Source organism: Octodon degus, unplaced genomic scaffold, assembly GCF_000260255.1.
Source record: "Octodon degus isolate 3935 unplaced genomic scaffold, OctDeg1.0 scaffold00003, whole genome shotgun sequence".
NCBI classification, from domain to species: Eukaryota; Metazoa; Chordata; class Mammalia; order Rodentia; family Octodontidae; genus Octodon; species Octodon degus.
This window is the reverse complement of record NW_004524579.1, coordinates 6,988,338-7,004,668: the sequence shown is the minus strand read 5'-3', so window position 1 is coordinate 7,004,668 and position 16,331 is coordinate 6,988,338. Positions and strand designations below refer to the sequence as shown.

Here is a 16,331-nt window from a genome sequence, read left to right as displayed (position 1 = left end):
TTGAGCATTTGTATCTTTAATGCACTTGCTACTTATTAAATCTCATAGAACTAGATATGGATCTAAGGATTTTTCCTATATATTAATATATAATTGTCATTAAATATGATTTTTTTCTGGTTTGCTACTGTAGTTTATCTTGCCTAATTCTGGACAATTTTCTACCTGTATTTGAAGTTTTATTCTATTTCCTTGTGTTTTAATTGATAATGGCTTTTGACTGTGATGGCTTTTAAAATTTTTATTTGTTTGGTACAGGGGCTCACCACGCAGCTCGGACTTGTAGTGATCCTCCTGTCTCAGCCCCCATCATTTCTGGGATTACAGGCGCTCGCCACCATGCCTGACTGGGGCCTGCATGGCATGCGGTGGAGATCAAATCCAGGTCCTTGCGCTTGCGGGGCAGGTGCTTAGGCCGCCCGAGCTCTTTCCCCAGGCCCTGATGCTTTTGAAAAGACAGTGTACAAGTGGTAAACATTTGGTTCCTCCTCCTGTGTTCACAAATAATAATAGCACCACAGAAGGAAGGGTTTTAGGCTGTCAGCGATGAGATTGCTGCTAAAAGAAATTCAGCCAGAAGACCCTCGGGCTTTTTCCAAGAAGTGAGCGCGGGCTGCTTAGCTTGGCCAACGCGAGTCCTCCCGCTGCCAGGGGTCTAGTCCAGATTTCCTCGGGACTATGTTCATTTTTGGTCTTAAATTGGAGGTAAATTAGTTTTCTTGGTGATGATTTCTTGAGAATCAAGCTTATAGAAGATGATGTAGAGCGCAAGATAGGAACACACGCATTTGCAGAGCGCAGTAACTGCGCGGCCGATGAGCACGCAGTTCACGTCGCTCTGCAGACTTCTGGCCGAGGTGTAGCTGCCAGGCGGGGTTCACCGGATAAGGAGAGCGCAGACGGCCGGCTATTTCAAAATACCCTTCATCTAAGGTGCGAGAGTGTTTATCAAAAGTCCTGTCTCATGAGAAGGAATAGTTTTATTTATTCTCCTAGTGAACTGCATATGAAAAGGTTTAGAATTTTACATATATTTGATCTTTTATGTATTTTTAAAAAAATTATCAGTCTCACAGAGTATTGGGGGTATGTTTCTCCCCAAACTACTATGGCTACCATGACTTTGTGTGAATACAATATTATGTTACGACATCTTTTTCCTTTTGGACTCAACTTTTCAAGTATTTGGAAAAAGCTACTATTGGAAATCAAGATAGTTTTTATGTAGTTTATAGTACATCTTTTATGAAAACTTGGGAGGTCTAAATTTTCAAGGTATTTCATGTATTCCTGAACCATATTTAAAACAAATAGTTGAGACACAATTTTCTTTTTCTTTTCTGCGATGCTGGGGATTGAACTCAGGACCCTGTGCTTGCCAGGCAGGCGCTTATTCTATTAAGCTATCTCCCCAGCTCTGAATGAAACACATTTTTTTACTTAAATCATTTAGTCATAGTTTAAAAAGGACGTATTGCATCAATGAAGAATTCAGAAAAAGAAGCTTTATCTAAGATGGTAGGAATTAGATGTACATGTGTAACCTGAGGATTCAGTCTCCACACAGACAGCCAAGAGAAGCACAGGTTTCAAAACAGCTGGAGCACTGAGGGATCTGCATTTATTCCTGTGTGCAACAAAAAATGAATTTCTGCTTGTTCCTTTGCTGACCCCTGAGTATCATAGGTTAATTCAAAATTTGTTATTTAATTGCTTGTGGCTTCAACTCAAGGCACTATAATTTGGTTAATGTGTCTTTTAAAATAAGCTGGGTACATGAACATGTCTCAGAGACAAGATGAATTTATGTGATGCTGTTAGCAAATGTTGGGTTTACAAAAATGATAGCCTTAGTGAGCTGATAGCATTTATTTCTGGTAGTAAATAGATATCAGAACAATTACCTTTTCAGGTCGTCCTGAGGTTGTATCAGTAAAGTCAAGCTATGTATTACGGGAGAAAGATTATACGTTTAAACACTCTATGGGGGGCAAACATCTAATTAACCCAAATAATATGAAACTGCAAAGGTCCGAATCAATGAAGGAGGGCTTGAAGACTTTGTTACCCAGCCTATTACAATACTGATAGAGTGACACAGAACTCATTCCGATTTATTGGGGAAGGTTCCAGAAAGTGCTGTCAAGTGAGAAGTTTCTGCAGTTTCTTATATGCAGTCCTTCAGCAGTGTGTTCCGAGCTACCAGTGACTATCAGATCTTGAAGGAGGCCCTTCCTTATTTGTCCCCACCATTTCAGTTGTGTTCACTCTCCCATACAGTCTATTCCTGGATTTCTTACTTCTGTGACACCAAAACTACTTTACTCACATGTTCCTCAGGCTGAGGCAATGGCTGTCCTCAGAGGTGGCCTGGAGCATTAGCTGGCAGCAGCTCTTGCGCGTGGGACACTGCCTCTATTGTGGAAAGAGCAGCCCCTCGCTGCAGTGCATGCTCTATGCGGTGGTTCCTCCCAGCGCGTTTCCCAGGAGCATGGGGCTTCTGATGCTCCTGTGGTTATAACTGGCTTGATAGTGTTGTTTTCCTGTCTCTGTTTCTCTCCTCATTTTCTACCAGTGTTTATTTGTTGGTTTTTATCTTCTTCAAACATTGCCTTCAAATCTCAACTCTGGGTCTGCTTTTGAGTGAACCCAGCATAAGACAGTAGTCAAAATGAACTTGAACTGAGAACTCCAGGTCTGCAGCTCATTCAGCAGCAACTGGCATATATTTGAAGAGCTATTTATTAGATTGAACAGAAAAAAAAAATCTCTCTCCCTCTTCTTTTCACCTTTCTTTTTTCTCTCTCTCTCGCCCTCTCTTCTTCTCTCCTTTCTTCATTTCTCTCTCTTGCCTTCCAAGGAATTTAACTTAGGTCCTTTGCACTGACATATATCCTCAGCCCCCTGTTCTCATTTTATATTTTAAGACAAGGCTGGGCTAAGTTGCCTAGCAACCTGGTTTGAATTTAAGACTTTCTTGCCTCCCTCAGACTCCCAGGATGCTGAGACTGTAGATGTGTGCCACCAGGGCCCACTAAGAGTATTTCCATTTGAACAAAATGCAGCAGATTGCACTCTGGGCTGCGCTAGGGTGAACTTTGGTAAAAACAAAACAAAACAAAACACAAAAACCTCCTAAACAACAAGCAAAACCAGAGCCTGATATTCTCTCCAGTTTTGGCAAGTTGTGGAGACAGAATCACTTCCTCCTAAGATTTATAGAAACTGTTAAGAAAGAGGGGCTATGACTGGATGATAGGTACAGATTGTGATACCCAAGTTTGTCAGCTTTCTTTGTCCAAATAGGAAAAAATAAGTACACCCTAGTCTGCAGGAATTTTCTTATTTCAACTCAATCACTAAGTACATGACTAGAAAACAGTATCATTCTCAAACTCCTTGATCCATTTGATAGTCTACACTTGGACTTACTCTGCTTGATTTTTTAGCGGTAGTTAATAAGAAGATTAAATTTAGTCTGTGGCTCAGGGACATTTGTCCAGTCTCTTTCTCCATGTTGCTCTGCTGGCCTGGCTAGGGTTTTTGTGTTGTCTTTGTCACTTGTTCTGCTACCAAACTTCTATGGCCCAACCACTCACCTGCTACCATGCTTCTGTGGCCCAACAACTCACTCACTACCAAGCTTTTGTGGCCCAGCCAGTCGTGTGGCTTTTTACTACTGCAGCCATCCAGCCAGTCTCCCTGGGCCTGGGACTCCCTCCTCTGAGTGTCAACACAGTAGGGAGAGAGTTATTTTAAAGACCTAGACCCGAGCACAGCAGAGGACCACTCCCCCATACTGCCCAGGCACCTCATTACACGCAGCAGAGCAGAGGCCCACGGTGACCTGCAGGGCCAAGGTCAGCCTGGCTTCCCCTCAGACCTCCTCTGTTTGCTCTCTTCCTTTTCCTGCTCTCTCCCAGCACGCAGACCTCCCTGTTCTTCCTCGGATGCCCCTCCGTTGCATGTGTCTTGTGCCCAGATGGCCATGTGGCTTGCTCACAGGTGAAAGGGTGTGGTTTTTAGAGCAAATGAGGAAAGTCATTCCAAAAGAAAAAGAAAGCCAGTATAGATAAATATCAAACAGCATGAAAGAAGTACAAGCATAAAATGAAAGTAGTGTATTAAAAAGATAAAAGTTAAAAAAAAATGCTGTTACAGGGACCCGGGTTCAATCCCCTGGCCTGCGGTGCTGGCCCCAGCCCTGGGTTGCACTGAGATGGCGATTGCGCCTGGGCACGGTGGTGCACGCCTGTAATCCCAGTGCTTGGGAGGCTGTAAATAGGAGAACCGCTATGAGTCCAGTCTACGTAGTGAGACCCTGAACACCCTTTATTAAATACAAAAAAATAAAAAATAAATAAAATAAAATAAACCCATCCATTTGTAGGAGGCTAACTAGCTGATCAAGGCAGAGCCCAGGCCTGGCTCTGAGGAACTCCCTGTGAGACTCCTCAGGGAGCCGGAAGGAACGAGATGGTGAGGAGGAGGAGAGTGAAACACACCTTACTATTATGAGAGGAAAATCATGATCTCCTTGAATATGGACTGAAAATAATGGGAGGCAAACTTCTATTTCTTATAGCCTATAAGCCTCCCCCCACATTAAAATTCAAGAAAAGAAACTGGAGGCATCTCAAGCATTGTATTTCTATGAACGCAAGTGTTTGGAAATAGAAACCATCCTCATGTAGGCGACAGAGGACGAGGCAAAGAACTGGCATCCAAACAGCCCCAACCCTTGAGCACTGACACTCAAAGGGGAGCATCTTGCTTTAAACATCCCCAAAGCTGAATATTAGAGTTTCATAATGCTTGAAAAATAGGCAGCAAAAGAAAAATAGGTTAGACTAAGCACAATTGCATCATAAAATGTTTAGTACTTTAACTAAAACTAAATGGAAGGGAATTTAGAGAATTAAAAAATAAATTATTCATTCAGGGTTTGTCCTAACACACTGAAAAATCTGGAAATGAAGACATATTTGATTTCATTGTATAGTCTGAGGCAATACAAAGGAGGCCTTAAAAGTGTCAGGAATTCCCCCAAAAGATTAAAAATTGCTAAATAAGGATAAGAGAGTATGTCTAGTTCTTTAAAAGGTTTGTTGTCATTTTAAATATTTTTCCAAGATGGCTATGGCTACTTTTGCCACTAATTATACCTTTAATCTCCTACAAAAGCCAAAAAGTGTCATAAGTACTATATGTTGGCTGGCAATCAAATTTTCATATGAATTCAGAAATAAATTGTACAGCTAAAGTCATCCACTTATATAAAAAGGCAATTATTGAAGACATATAATTAAATTTTTGTCAAAATACTATATGGAATGAAAATTACGGTGCAATGCTAAAAACTTTATGCATGAATGTAGAACAGATATTCAGATGAAGGTATGTAAATAGCCCTAAAAAGATAGTTTTCTATAAAATTTCAGGGCCAATACAGTTACATCTGTCCTCATGCATGGAGTCTATAAAAAGTAGCAGATGTATCTGAAATTCAATGTCCAAATTAACTCGATAGTACTTTTATTTATAGTGAATGGTGCACTATTTGTGATATACTAGGTTTAGCCCCTGAGAATGATTTCTTTAGAAATTTAGATGAATAAATATTATGGCTTATTTGTAAGCCATACATAAATAACATTAAATTGCTGTCTATTCTTTCTTCCTTCTGTTAAGAGCAAGTTGACCTAAGATTTAAGTTGTGATATGGACCTAAATTACAGCTATTTATAAAATGATGTCCACAACTCTTCTGGCTGTATAAGGTGGTGCTGCACTTGAAGCATCTACAGACAGGAATGATAGCTGTTCATTGAAAAGATGTCTTTAAATGCATCTTATATGATTGATGTCTTAAAAAAGTAATTTTAAGGCTGGGGGAGATAGCTCAGTAGAATTAAGCACTTGCCTGGCAAGCACATGGTCCTGAGTTCAATTCCCGGTACCGAAAAAAAAAAAATAATTTTAAAATTTAGGAATAAACAGAATATCATGTGCAGTCTTAAAAAATTTATTTGATAGTATCTTCCTACAAAGATGGGTATTTAATACTACCACTTAAAATTCAGATTTCCCATGGTTTTCTCTCTCTCTCTCTCTCTCTCTCTCTCTCTCTCTCTCTCTGTACCGGGGATTAAACGCAGTGCTTGCTAGACAGGCACTTATGCCACTGAGCTACTCACCAGCCCAACAATAATTTCTTAAGATAGTCATTTGGTAGACTATCCTCAAAAATATACACGGGACATTTCAAGTGTCTTAAGATTTATGATCATGCATCAGGCCAACACTTGTTTCCTGTGATCAAATATCATTCCCTTTAATTAAGTAATATTAAAAATAATTTTTTATTTTTTCAAATTCCTGAACCTAGACATGCACAAGTATATTTCAATAAAATGCCTTTTGTTTTTATTTCTGGAAAAATATTTCCCATTCTTAACATAATCCCCTAAGTGACAGAAAAAAAAAAATAAAAGAAAGGCTCCCTTTGAATGACTTTATTTACACCTCTGCATTTTAGCATATTACAGGTTATCAAAGTTGTACATATGCTACAGAGCTAAGGTAAGATGTATATTGTGACTTTTATCATATTAACCTCATTCACTATTATATGGAGCAAAATAGCTCTAGGGAAGGAATTCACTCCCAGCCCTCAGTGACAAGCATTGGAAGTTGAATAATGGTTCTTTGACCTCGTAACATCTTGGAAAATTGAGTAGCTGACTAGGAAAAAAATGTTATAGTATATAATTCACAACTCCAGGAGGGGAATTTTTTTCTAGTTTTATTTGCTGTACCCAGTCTCACTTTAGTGAGCTTATATTTACAATGAATTTTAAGAAAACAAAGGAAAATAAAACACCAAACAACTCCTCTGCCAAGCAATGGTAAATTTCCCTATTTCTTAGAATGTGTTGCTTTGTTTTAGAGATTTGTAATCAGGAAACATTACAGAGCAAATACACAGAAATAATACATCATAAATAGCACATTACTATGTTTTGAAGTTAGAAAAATATATCATACACATTATTTGGGAATTATCTATAAATCAGAATATTTATATGCTAAGACTTTATTGACAAATCAGATCAGGATTTTAAAATTTATGCTTGTGAAAATATTTAGTAAGGGAGTGAAAGAAATGGGTTTATGTAATACTATTTTATTCTTTCTTACACAATATTATCAACTCTGTAAAAGGTTCATGTTGACCATTCAAAATGGCGGCAGAGGGTTATTCAAAGAAAGTATTAAACTCAAAGCTAATAATTAGTTCGATACTGCTTTAGTGAACACTTCTTTCCTAACTTTCCCCATTTAAAACAGTTTGCATGTTCGAAAAACATTGTTTTAAGATCCCCTTAAAAAACTCCCCTATAGCTTAGCCACGCTGCAAACACCCCCGTCGTTCAGCTCAGGCAAATCATTTCAATTTTGGGGCTTATGTAACAAACAGCTGGACATGAGCAAATAACACTTGCTGAAAACATAATCTGACAGTGCAGTGCAGTTTCTATCTGTTTTACCTGGGAGGGTGTTTACCACTGGTGATGACAATCATGTTACCTGTTGCTCGACTCCATCTGAGCCACTTTCCTTTATTATTAATTGATAACCACAGTGGTAAAGAGAAAAACACTTGTGATGTCTCGTAATCTCCCCAGGAAGCAACATTCTCCAAGATCACAGCTACCATTAACCTTAACCTGGGATTAGGAATGTCCTTGACTGTTACTGAAGACTCCCCTTGAGGTTTAGCTTAGGCTCTGCCAGCTTACTCCCAGCCAATCTCCCTCTGTTGCTAGTTTCTAAAGGAATTTTCCCAGTGTGGAGCATTTGTAATCTGATGTTTCTTTCCTCTCTTGCAGATAAGTAAAGGAAAGGCAACAGAGCATGGTGGCTGGAGACTTGGTTGGGTCATCAGATTCTTAAATACTTAACCCTGCTCTGAATTTATGGTTGGAGTTTTATTTACATTATCTGTGAAATTGACAAGGCAGAATTTCAGATTACTTGTGGCAATAAATTGTATGTTTAGTTGGTTTTGAATACTGCCTGAATTACATAGCAACATAAGAGAAAATTATGCCAATTGCCACGTTGAGGGCGGTCCTATTGCATGAGCACATTTTATTTACTCCATGTGCTGGCTATAAACTTCAGGCCACATAGATACCCAGAAGACCTGATTGGCCACACAGGCACACCAAGTCCTATTTTAGTCCACTGTCATGAGGTCATTAATCATGAGATGAGGAAACAGTTTACAAACATACAGGGAGTCCTCTTCCCCATGGCAATGCGTTCATTTGTTTTTCTCATTGTGGTTTCTCACAGCAGAATGTAGCTCTTAGCACCTAGCTGTGCATCATAAGTTGCATTATTACATTTTGGGTGGTGGGAACTGAATCTAAGTCATAATTAATGTGATCATGAATTCTGAGACATAGACTACTTGCTGTACTGTACTGTACTGTACTTTGTGATTCGACTTCGAGTCGTGCTAGGGGAGGCAGATCCCAGGGTCTGGGTAAAGTGATGGTCAGAGGAATTCCTCATGTGGCTAATGGTGGCTGTCCCCCCCATGCTGCCACTCAGGCCCCCACCCCCACCCAGGCCACCGAGCCCGATGCCACCGCCACTTATGCCAGCCCCACTCAGGCCACTGCCACTGACACCCATGTTGGTGCTAACCAGGCCACTGCTGCCTACACCACCACTTATCCCAGCTGCCCCACTAATTCCACTAATGCCAGCGCCAGAAACAACCCTCTCTGTCACAATCACATTGTGGGCATTGGATAAATCTGGGTGCATACCTAGACTGCCTATCATGCCAGAAGTTGGTTGGATTACTCTTTCTGTCACTACCACATTTGAAGACTCTAGGGGAGCAGGTATAGTCAGAGAGGTGGGTAGACTGGAACCTGGAGCTATGACCCTCTCCGTCACTATAACGTTTGAGCCATCTCTCAAGTCAGGGATCTCTAACATTCCATGCAAATCAGCACCGGAGATAGGGCCCACCACCCTCTCTGTCACCACCACATTGGGTGCATGCAGGTTATCATGAAGGTGGACAGAGGGCTTCAGAGAGCCAGAGGTGGTGTAAGACTCGGTTACAGTGACATTGCCGTAGCCCAGAGGGTCGGAAATAGGCATAGGATGATGTATGCTAGGTCCCGAGGGATAGGTGCTCTCAGAAAAGACGGTGGTGGTGCCAACCTGCTGGGAAACGGGTGGGACTCCGCTAGGAACTGGTCTTGTTGTCTTCACAGGGTACACTGGCTCCACATTCTGAGGCCATGAGGGATCAGGGTCTGGATAACATTCGGGTTCTTTTCCCAGGCTGATATCTGCCAACCTCTTAAATTTGGGCCCCAGGGTATCCAAGAAGCTTTCATCCAAGTCTTCGCCAATGAAGCTGCAACAACCCACAGAGCCCGCAGGGGAGCCTGCACCTTCAATATCATACACGAGCAGACAGTCATTGGATGGGCGTCCTTCTTCCTCATCGGCATAAGCATAAGCTTTCTGAATTTGTAGAGGAAAGAGAAAACAATTATGGATTCACACTTAATGATAGCACAGCAGTCTTTATTGTCATGATGTGTAGCTGGAGACTCCAATGAAGTGACAGTGAGGTAGAGTGTGCTGGCTAGGCTAAGGAAAGTGCCAAGGCTCCAGGCTGAATTCTACTTCTGACTCCAGATTTGGAGACATAAACAGAAAGTGTTCTGATGTATTTCAGCAACAAGTCTCATTGCTTTGTATTACTATTTGCAAGACTTTGACCAATATTTTATTTTAAAATATCAGGGCTGGCGAGATAGCTCACTGGTCTAAAGTGCCTCCTTAGGCAAATGCAGGGACTGTGGTTCCATCCCTGGCACACATAATGTGCCATTTCCACCCCTAGAGTGGGCTGAGCCAGCCACCACTCACCCCCTAAAATGTTCAGCATGTGGCTTATATGACATGGCACTAAAAATGGTGGTAAGCATACAAACAAACAGATTCTAGAAGTGCTAATTTATCAAATGAATATACTAAGTGTCCCCAAAATACAGATAGGAAATTGGATGGGAAAGTTGGCTGAAAAAAGTGCAGAGAGGCAGAGATATTTGAATAGGGTCTTGGAAGATGGGTAGGAGTTTGTAAGAGAGAGGGTGGGAGAGGAAGCACTTGCTGAGACGCTCAGCATCACAAGCATGGAGATGAACAGGCTGCTGTGAATAAGGCAAAAGACCTCAGTGTATAGGGTGGATGACGAGGAGGAAGGAGCTGGGTGGAGGGAGCAATTTGTGAACAAATTTCATTGCTATGTTAAGGAGTTTGGACTGCATGATATGGACAAAATAGAGTTGGGAGACACTGACTGTCTTTTTAAGTGGGAGAGTAAGGTGCTTAAGTCAGAACCTTAGAAATATTATACGACAGCAATATGGGTTGTTGGGCACACAGGCTGGAGGCTGGGGATCTGAGGTTCCTGCCAAAGCCCTGGGTGGCAATTATTAAAAATCAGATGACTAGAAGCCTTACCTGACAGAAGTAGTTCTCCATGAAATTCATATTCAGACCCTCTTCTCTACATTCCCTCATAGAGTTTCTTCTCAATGTTCCAGAATATTCTTGGCATATTTCAGGTGCAGCTGAGGTTTTCACTCCCTCCATTAGTTCAAATCCTGTTGTCCTTTCTCCTCCTCCCAGGTCTTGCATTTCTCTGGCACAGTAGTCATTTGTATAAACGCCTAAAAGTGTTTCGAAACATTGAACTTATTTCTCTAGTATATTGTGAGTGGAAACTACTTACTATAATACAGTTTGCTCATTCAGGCATGCATCTCTGAGCAGAGAAATAAAATGAAAGAAGAAAGAAAAGTACAACTGATATTGAGTTCAAGATAGTTATTAATCATTTGTTAACTTCGTCATTATCTGCAAGAGGAATTGGAACAGGGTGCTGCAGATAAGTCATAAAATGTATATTCTAAGGGGTTTGATTTCAAACTGAGGAAAGTTGGGGGGTAAAATACTCATTCAAAAGTGAACGATCAGCCTTAGATAAGCCCAAATGTGTTATTAGACCTACAGATGGTCCAGATGGCATAAGGATTGCTGGCTTTTGGAGAGGAAGCCACGTTGAGAGGAAGGTCCATGGAGTCTTGGTTTGCACTTGCACATGGGGGTGAATAGAGGGCTGTCACAATATTTGTGTTAAGTGGGCATGATGGCAGCTGGGAGTATGGACAAGCCACGGAGGGAAGAACATTTATGTTAAGACACATGTCCCACAGCTTTACAGTTCTAAAGATCTTGAGTTTGGGGACAGTTTATCTTCTATACATCAGTGGCTCTGGCACCTTCTACAGGGCTTTGCTCAAGATCTGTGCAAAGTTCGTAGACCTAACGTGGGCATAATGGCATGAGGAAATCCGGAGGGATGCAGAGATTGAGTGAGTCTTGAGAGCTGAATGGACACCCGTGAAGAGAGGATCTCCCAGTGGTTTCCGTCTTCGAGGTGAAAAGACACTAGCATCATTTACACCAGTGGCTCAGGAGGAGAAATAGGTTTAAGGACTAGCACTTCTACTTCTTTGAATAACATTTTAGTGCTATAAGTTATAAACACTTTTATGCCTGTTACATTTTACAAAGCTCAAAGTAGAAAAGCAGCAATTAGTAGTTTGCAAATGACCAAGAATAGGGAAGTGGTCCAAGGGAATAGGGGGAGGGACACCGGGGAGGGGCACAGGGAAGGGACACAGAGGAGGGGAGCGAAATAAGTAGAATAAAGATGTGCCTGTACAGGATTCTAATGACAACACCGAATGCAAAGATTATAGGCCATAACATGAGCTAAGATTAATAATATCAACAAGAACAAAAAGCCTGGGTTGGAGAATTAGGGGTGGAGGGAGGTAGGAGGGAGGGAAGGAAGGGGATTAAGAAAAGCGAAACAGCAGCAGTATAAGCATATGTCCTCTCCCCAAGATGGTTATAAGCTGCATGCCCTGCAAACATGTACTAATAAAACAAAAAAAAGTTTTAAAAAAGACTAAAAAACCTCCAAGAAAATCAATACCATTTGCCTTGCAAAATGCAATAGGGTATAACTATTTTCATGGAGTTGAGAATTTGTTTGTTCTCTTCATTATGGTGGTAGTCATCCACTTGCTGTGAGGTTCCAATTGTTCTCTAGCTTCTACCTATAAACTTGTCATGATTCTGATGTTGAGGAAATTTGTTTCTAGAGTCTTATTCCTCTGTAAGTAGAATACTGTAGCTATAGATTTTGATAATATTTTATGTCTTGGTCAGTTTATGAAAATGAACAAAAATCTTTTAGGTCAACATTTACACTGATTCTGAGAGTTGATGCAACCGGGCGTGTTGGTGCACACCTGTAATCCCAGCACTTGGTGGCAGGAGGATGCTGGGAGTTTAAGGCTTTCTTGGACTACACAGTGGATTCAAAGTTAGCCTGAACTACATAGCAAGATCCTGTCTAAAAAAAAGAATTGATGCAAATTTTTCTTTAGCACATTAAGCAGTTCAATCAATTTTGAATTACTAAACTGTGGAAGGAGATTGTAGTCTCAATAAGTGAGCACAGATCTATTTTAATTGGCGGCACTATAATTTTAGTCAGTCTTGTATGTAAGTTTTCTTGTACGTAAATTTTCTGTTAGATAAAAACCCTTGACATAATTGACTCACAGTTATAACTCAGTACTTCTGCTTACAGAGGTGTTAATTATGTCATCTACTTACACACCATTGACTGAAGAAGATTTAAAAAGTATAACACATAATAATAGCAGAGTAAGTTTTCTTTAATATAGAAATTAGTCACCGAAAAGGGAATTATAGAAACCCTTTCAAAGACAAATAAGATATTTAAAAAAAACCCTCTAAGACATACAAATGGAGAACAGTTTTTCCATCATGATTTGAGCTGTTAGAATGTTCTCCTCACCTGAGTTGTCAATACATTCCATCATAGTTGCCCCCGCGGCTGGTATTGCTGGTACACAGATAGTGCCCATGTCCTAAAAGACACAAGCAACATTTCCCCATTTGTTTTTTTTTTTTTTTTTTTCAGAACCGGGGATTGAACTCAGGCCCTTGTGCTTGCCAGGGAAGTACTTATTCTACTGAGCCATCTCCCTGGCCCCTATTTCCCCATTTGTGATGAGTCCTTTCTTTCTATAGTCATACTTTTGCTGAATTAGTGCAGATTTCCCAAGTACATACTACTTTGGAAACAGTCCACGCTTGTCTATCACTTGAGCCTCACGCAGAAAGCCTTCTCTGGTTATCTCATCTAATTCTGATATCCTTTTGCTTCCCCTCCCTGCTCCTTTTCACTATTCCAGAGGAAAGAACAGGGTAGTCTGAGCAACTGAGGCCATTCATTTGTCTGTGGGGACTGACTTAGGTGACTCCAACACCCCCCTCGCACACCCAGCACTTACGTGGGGTTCGGGCTGTGGTCCTTCTACCGCCCATGGGTGAATGGCTCCATCAGAACATTCTGGAACAGGCTCGAAGCCAGCGCTGCCCCCAGAGGGACCTCCATAGTCACAGCAGATCATTAGAAATGGGACCACTGGCAGTGGAAAGACAGGAACATTGGAGTTAACAGAGGCCCACGTTACAGCAATCTGCTTTTCCTAATGGCTTGATTTGACTTCTTAATAGAGCTACATTTGATTTTAAAATTATTATGAAAACTTCAGAGAACAAACTATAATTGTCAGACACCAAAATAAATGTAAGCTTTAAGATACTAATTGATTTAACTTTTGTGAACGTAAAATTATATGCAGTATTATATCATTAAAATAAATCTGTCTCCCATCATTACTCAGAAAAGTAGTAAGAGAAAAAGGAAGGTGGAGAAGCTGGGCAAAGTGCTGGATTCTTCTGTTTTCTTCTTGCTTTTCCTTATTTCTAGGCTTTCACACATGGTTTCCCCTTTATTTGAATGCTAAAAGCTTATTCATGCATTGAGCAATTATTCTTGTTGAGGATGATATTGTCCCCTACAGACACCTTTTCCTTGGGTTATTCTCACACAAATAGAAAATATCACAAAATTCATTATGAGTTTTTCTGTAAATGAGAGTTTTCCTATTCTATTTAAATACTTATTTTTATTCATCATTTTAATATTTTATTTAAATCATTTGCTTATATGATATAAGCTTGAGAAATGGTTTGAATTCAAGAATGGATGAAGGGAAGAATGTGCAAACAGAAATCCAAGGAAAGAAGGAAGGAAAAAGAGAAGGCAAAAAGATTGCTTATGAGAAAGAAAGGCAGGGCCAGGGAGATACCTCAGTGGGATAAGTGCTTGCCTGGCAAGTGCAAGAGAGCTTTAAAGAGCCATATTGACTTTAAAGCCTACATGTAATTTTAAGTATACTACTTGAAGGTAACCACCAACATAAAAACAAACTCAAAATTAAAGTTAAATATTATTTATAATTATAATGATCAGTACCCGGGTATTTAAATTACTTTTATAAAGTAATGAATTTTAGCTTTGTGATGTTGGTTGAATATCAATGGAGCTAAACCTTTATAGAATTATATCTTCTCATATCCATTTATGGTACATTCTGTCCATTTCCTGGAGCTTTTACATCTTCCTTGCCTTTGTTCATTTTGATGAGAATATTTGTGTTTTAAACTTGCTCTTCTATTCATAGAATTTATCCTGGTCATCATTTCAATTTTTTTATGAGCCAATAAGACCTCCTATTGCCTAATAAGGAAATTTCATTTTGAAGTATATTTTAAATTAGAAAGAGCCTCAACTGTTATTAGCATATTAGAATCTATGGTTTAGATTCTGATGGTTTAGATGGATTAATATTTTAAAATGTTCAGAAATATGAGTTATTCAATCAGAGAAATTAATGTTTTTCAAATAAATTGAGCAACATGTCTATTTATAGCTGTTTATGTATTAAGGGGAATGAAAGTAAGAAAAAACGTGCTCTGAATTCACATTCTGTGTGTTTTAATTAAAAATGTGGGGAATCTCCTCCCCTCCACCCCCAGCTTCTTTGGCATTTTTTTTTCTTCGAATGCCTTCAGGGCAGGTTTGGCTGGCTTGAGTTGTGGGGATCGAACCACAGCAGCCTGAGCCTGACTGCTTTGTTGAAGCAGCCACTTTAAGAACTGAGCTAAGGGGCAGGCCCCCTTCTTTGGCGTTGTTAGGCCTGTGTGCATCCCTGGGTGGCAGCCCCGTTTCTACCTACCGGCTTCGCAGGCCCTTTCCCGTCCCTCCGACTGTGGCGCATGGCTCATCTCCGACTTCAGTCCGGCATCATCTGTGCCAGTGTCGGGGCCGCCTGCAGAATCCACTGGATTCTCCCCTCCGATCCACCCCGGAGCCTGCACTCACCCTAGTCTAGCGGCCTCAGGACTGTTCAGTGCTTCGGTGCGCTGCGTTTACCTCTATTATCACAACAATCTTGTGAGATAAACACTGTATTGTTTTATGGACGACAAAAGCTTGGCTCAGAAAGGTTTTCAGACAGTGACTTTTTTAGAAACGGACTTCACCCTCGGCCTGTTCCTGCCCCCTTCTACTGACCTGTACGATTTTATTTCTGAGCCCCAGCTGTGAGCACACACCCGCGCGTGTCATTTCTCCTCTTCACTCGGGAGGCGTTTATTTCAGTACCGTGCTTTCTCATTTGTTGGGGATTTCACATAGATTTTTTTCCTTCTTACCATGTGCGCCCTTTCTCTTCTCTATCAGCCTCGTTCTCATTTACTTATTTATTTATTTATTTAGACAGGGTCCTGCTGTGCGGTTCAGGCTGGCCTTGTGCTCACTTTTGTAGCCTCCAGGCTGGTCTTGAACTCACAGTGATTCTCCTGTCTCAACCTCCCAAGTGCTGGGATTACTTAGAGCTTATTTTATTTAAGTAGCCTTTTCTTTTTCTTTCTCTTTCTCTCTCTCTTTTTTTTTTTTTTTCTTTTTGGCGGAACCGGGGATTGAGTTCAGGCCCTTGCCAGGCAAGCGCTTATTCTACTGAGCTATCTCCCCAGCCCCCTTAAGTAGCCTTTTCTGATTGCTTCAGTACCTTGTTTCTGACTGACTTCACTCACATAGCAATTTGAGTTGCTTGCCATGCACTGTCCTCCTATGCTGAGATAGACTACAAACGAGTTTCTGCCCCATGCTGTCCTAGAAGGGGTCAAGAAGCTCCATTTTTTTTTTTCATTTTACAATCCCAGCACCAAGTGTAGAATTTTCTTCATAATGGCTCAAAATAAGAATTTAT

The 16,331-nt window shown here is 40.7% G+C and overlaps 1 protein-coding gene across 1 annotated transcript in view; it reads right to left on the bottom strand.

Annotated features, from left to right (window-relative positions):
• Positions 1-6,411: 6,411 nt before the first annotated feature.
• Dsg1 (desmoglein 1) overlaps positions 6,412-16,331 on the bottom strand; it is a 33,912-nt gene continuing 23,992 nt past the window's right edge. Inside the window, exons 12-15 of the mRNA XM_023714086.1 lie at positions 13,503-13,636; positions 13,004-13,076; positions 10,567-10,775; positions 6,412-9,558 (exon numbers count right to left, since the gene is read on the bottom strand). Coding sequence (XP_023569854.1) covers positions 8,476-9,558; positions 10,567-10,775; positions 13,004-13,076; positions 13,503-13,636 — 1,499 coding nt within the window. The 3' untranslated portion in view covers positions 6,412-8,475. The remainder of the gene's footprint in view (positions 9,559-10,566; positions 10,776-13,003; positions 13,077-13,502; positions 13,637-16,331) is intronic.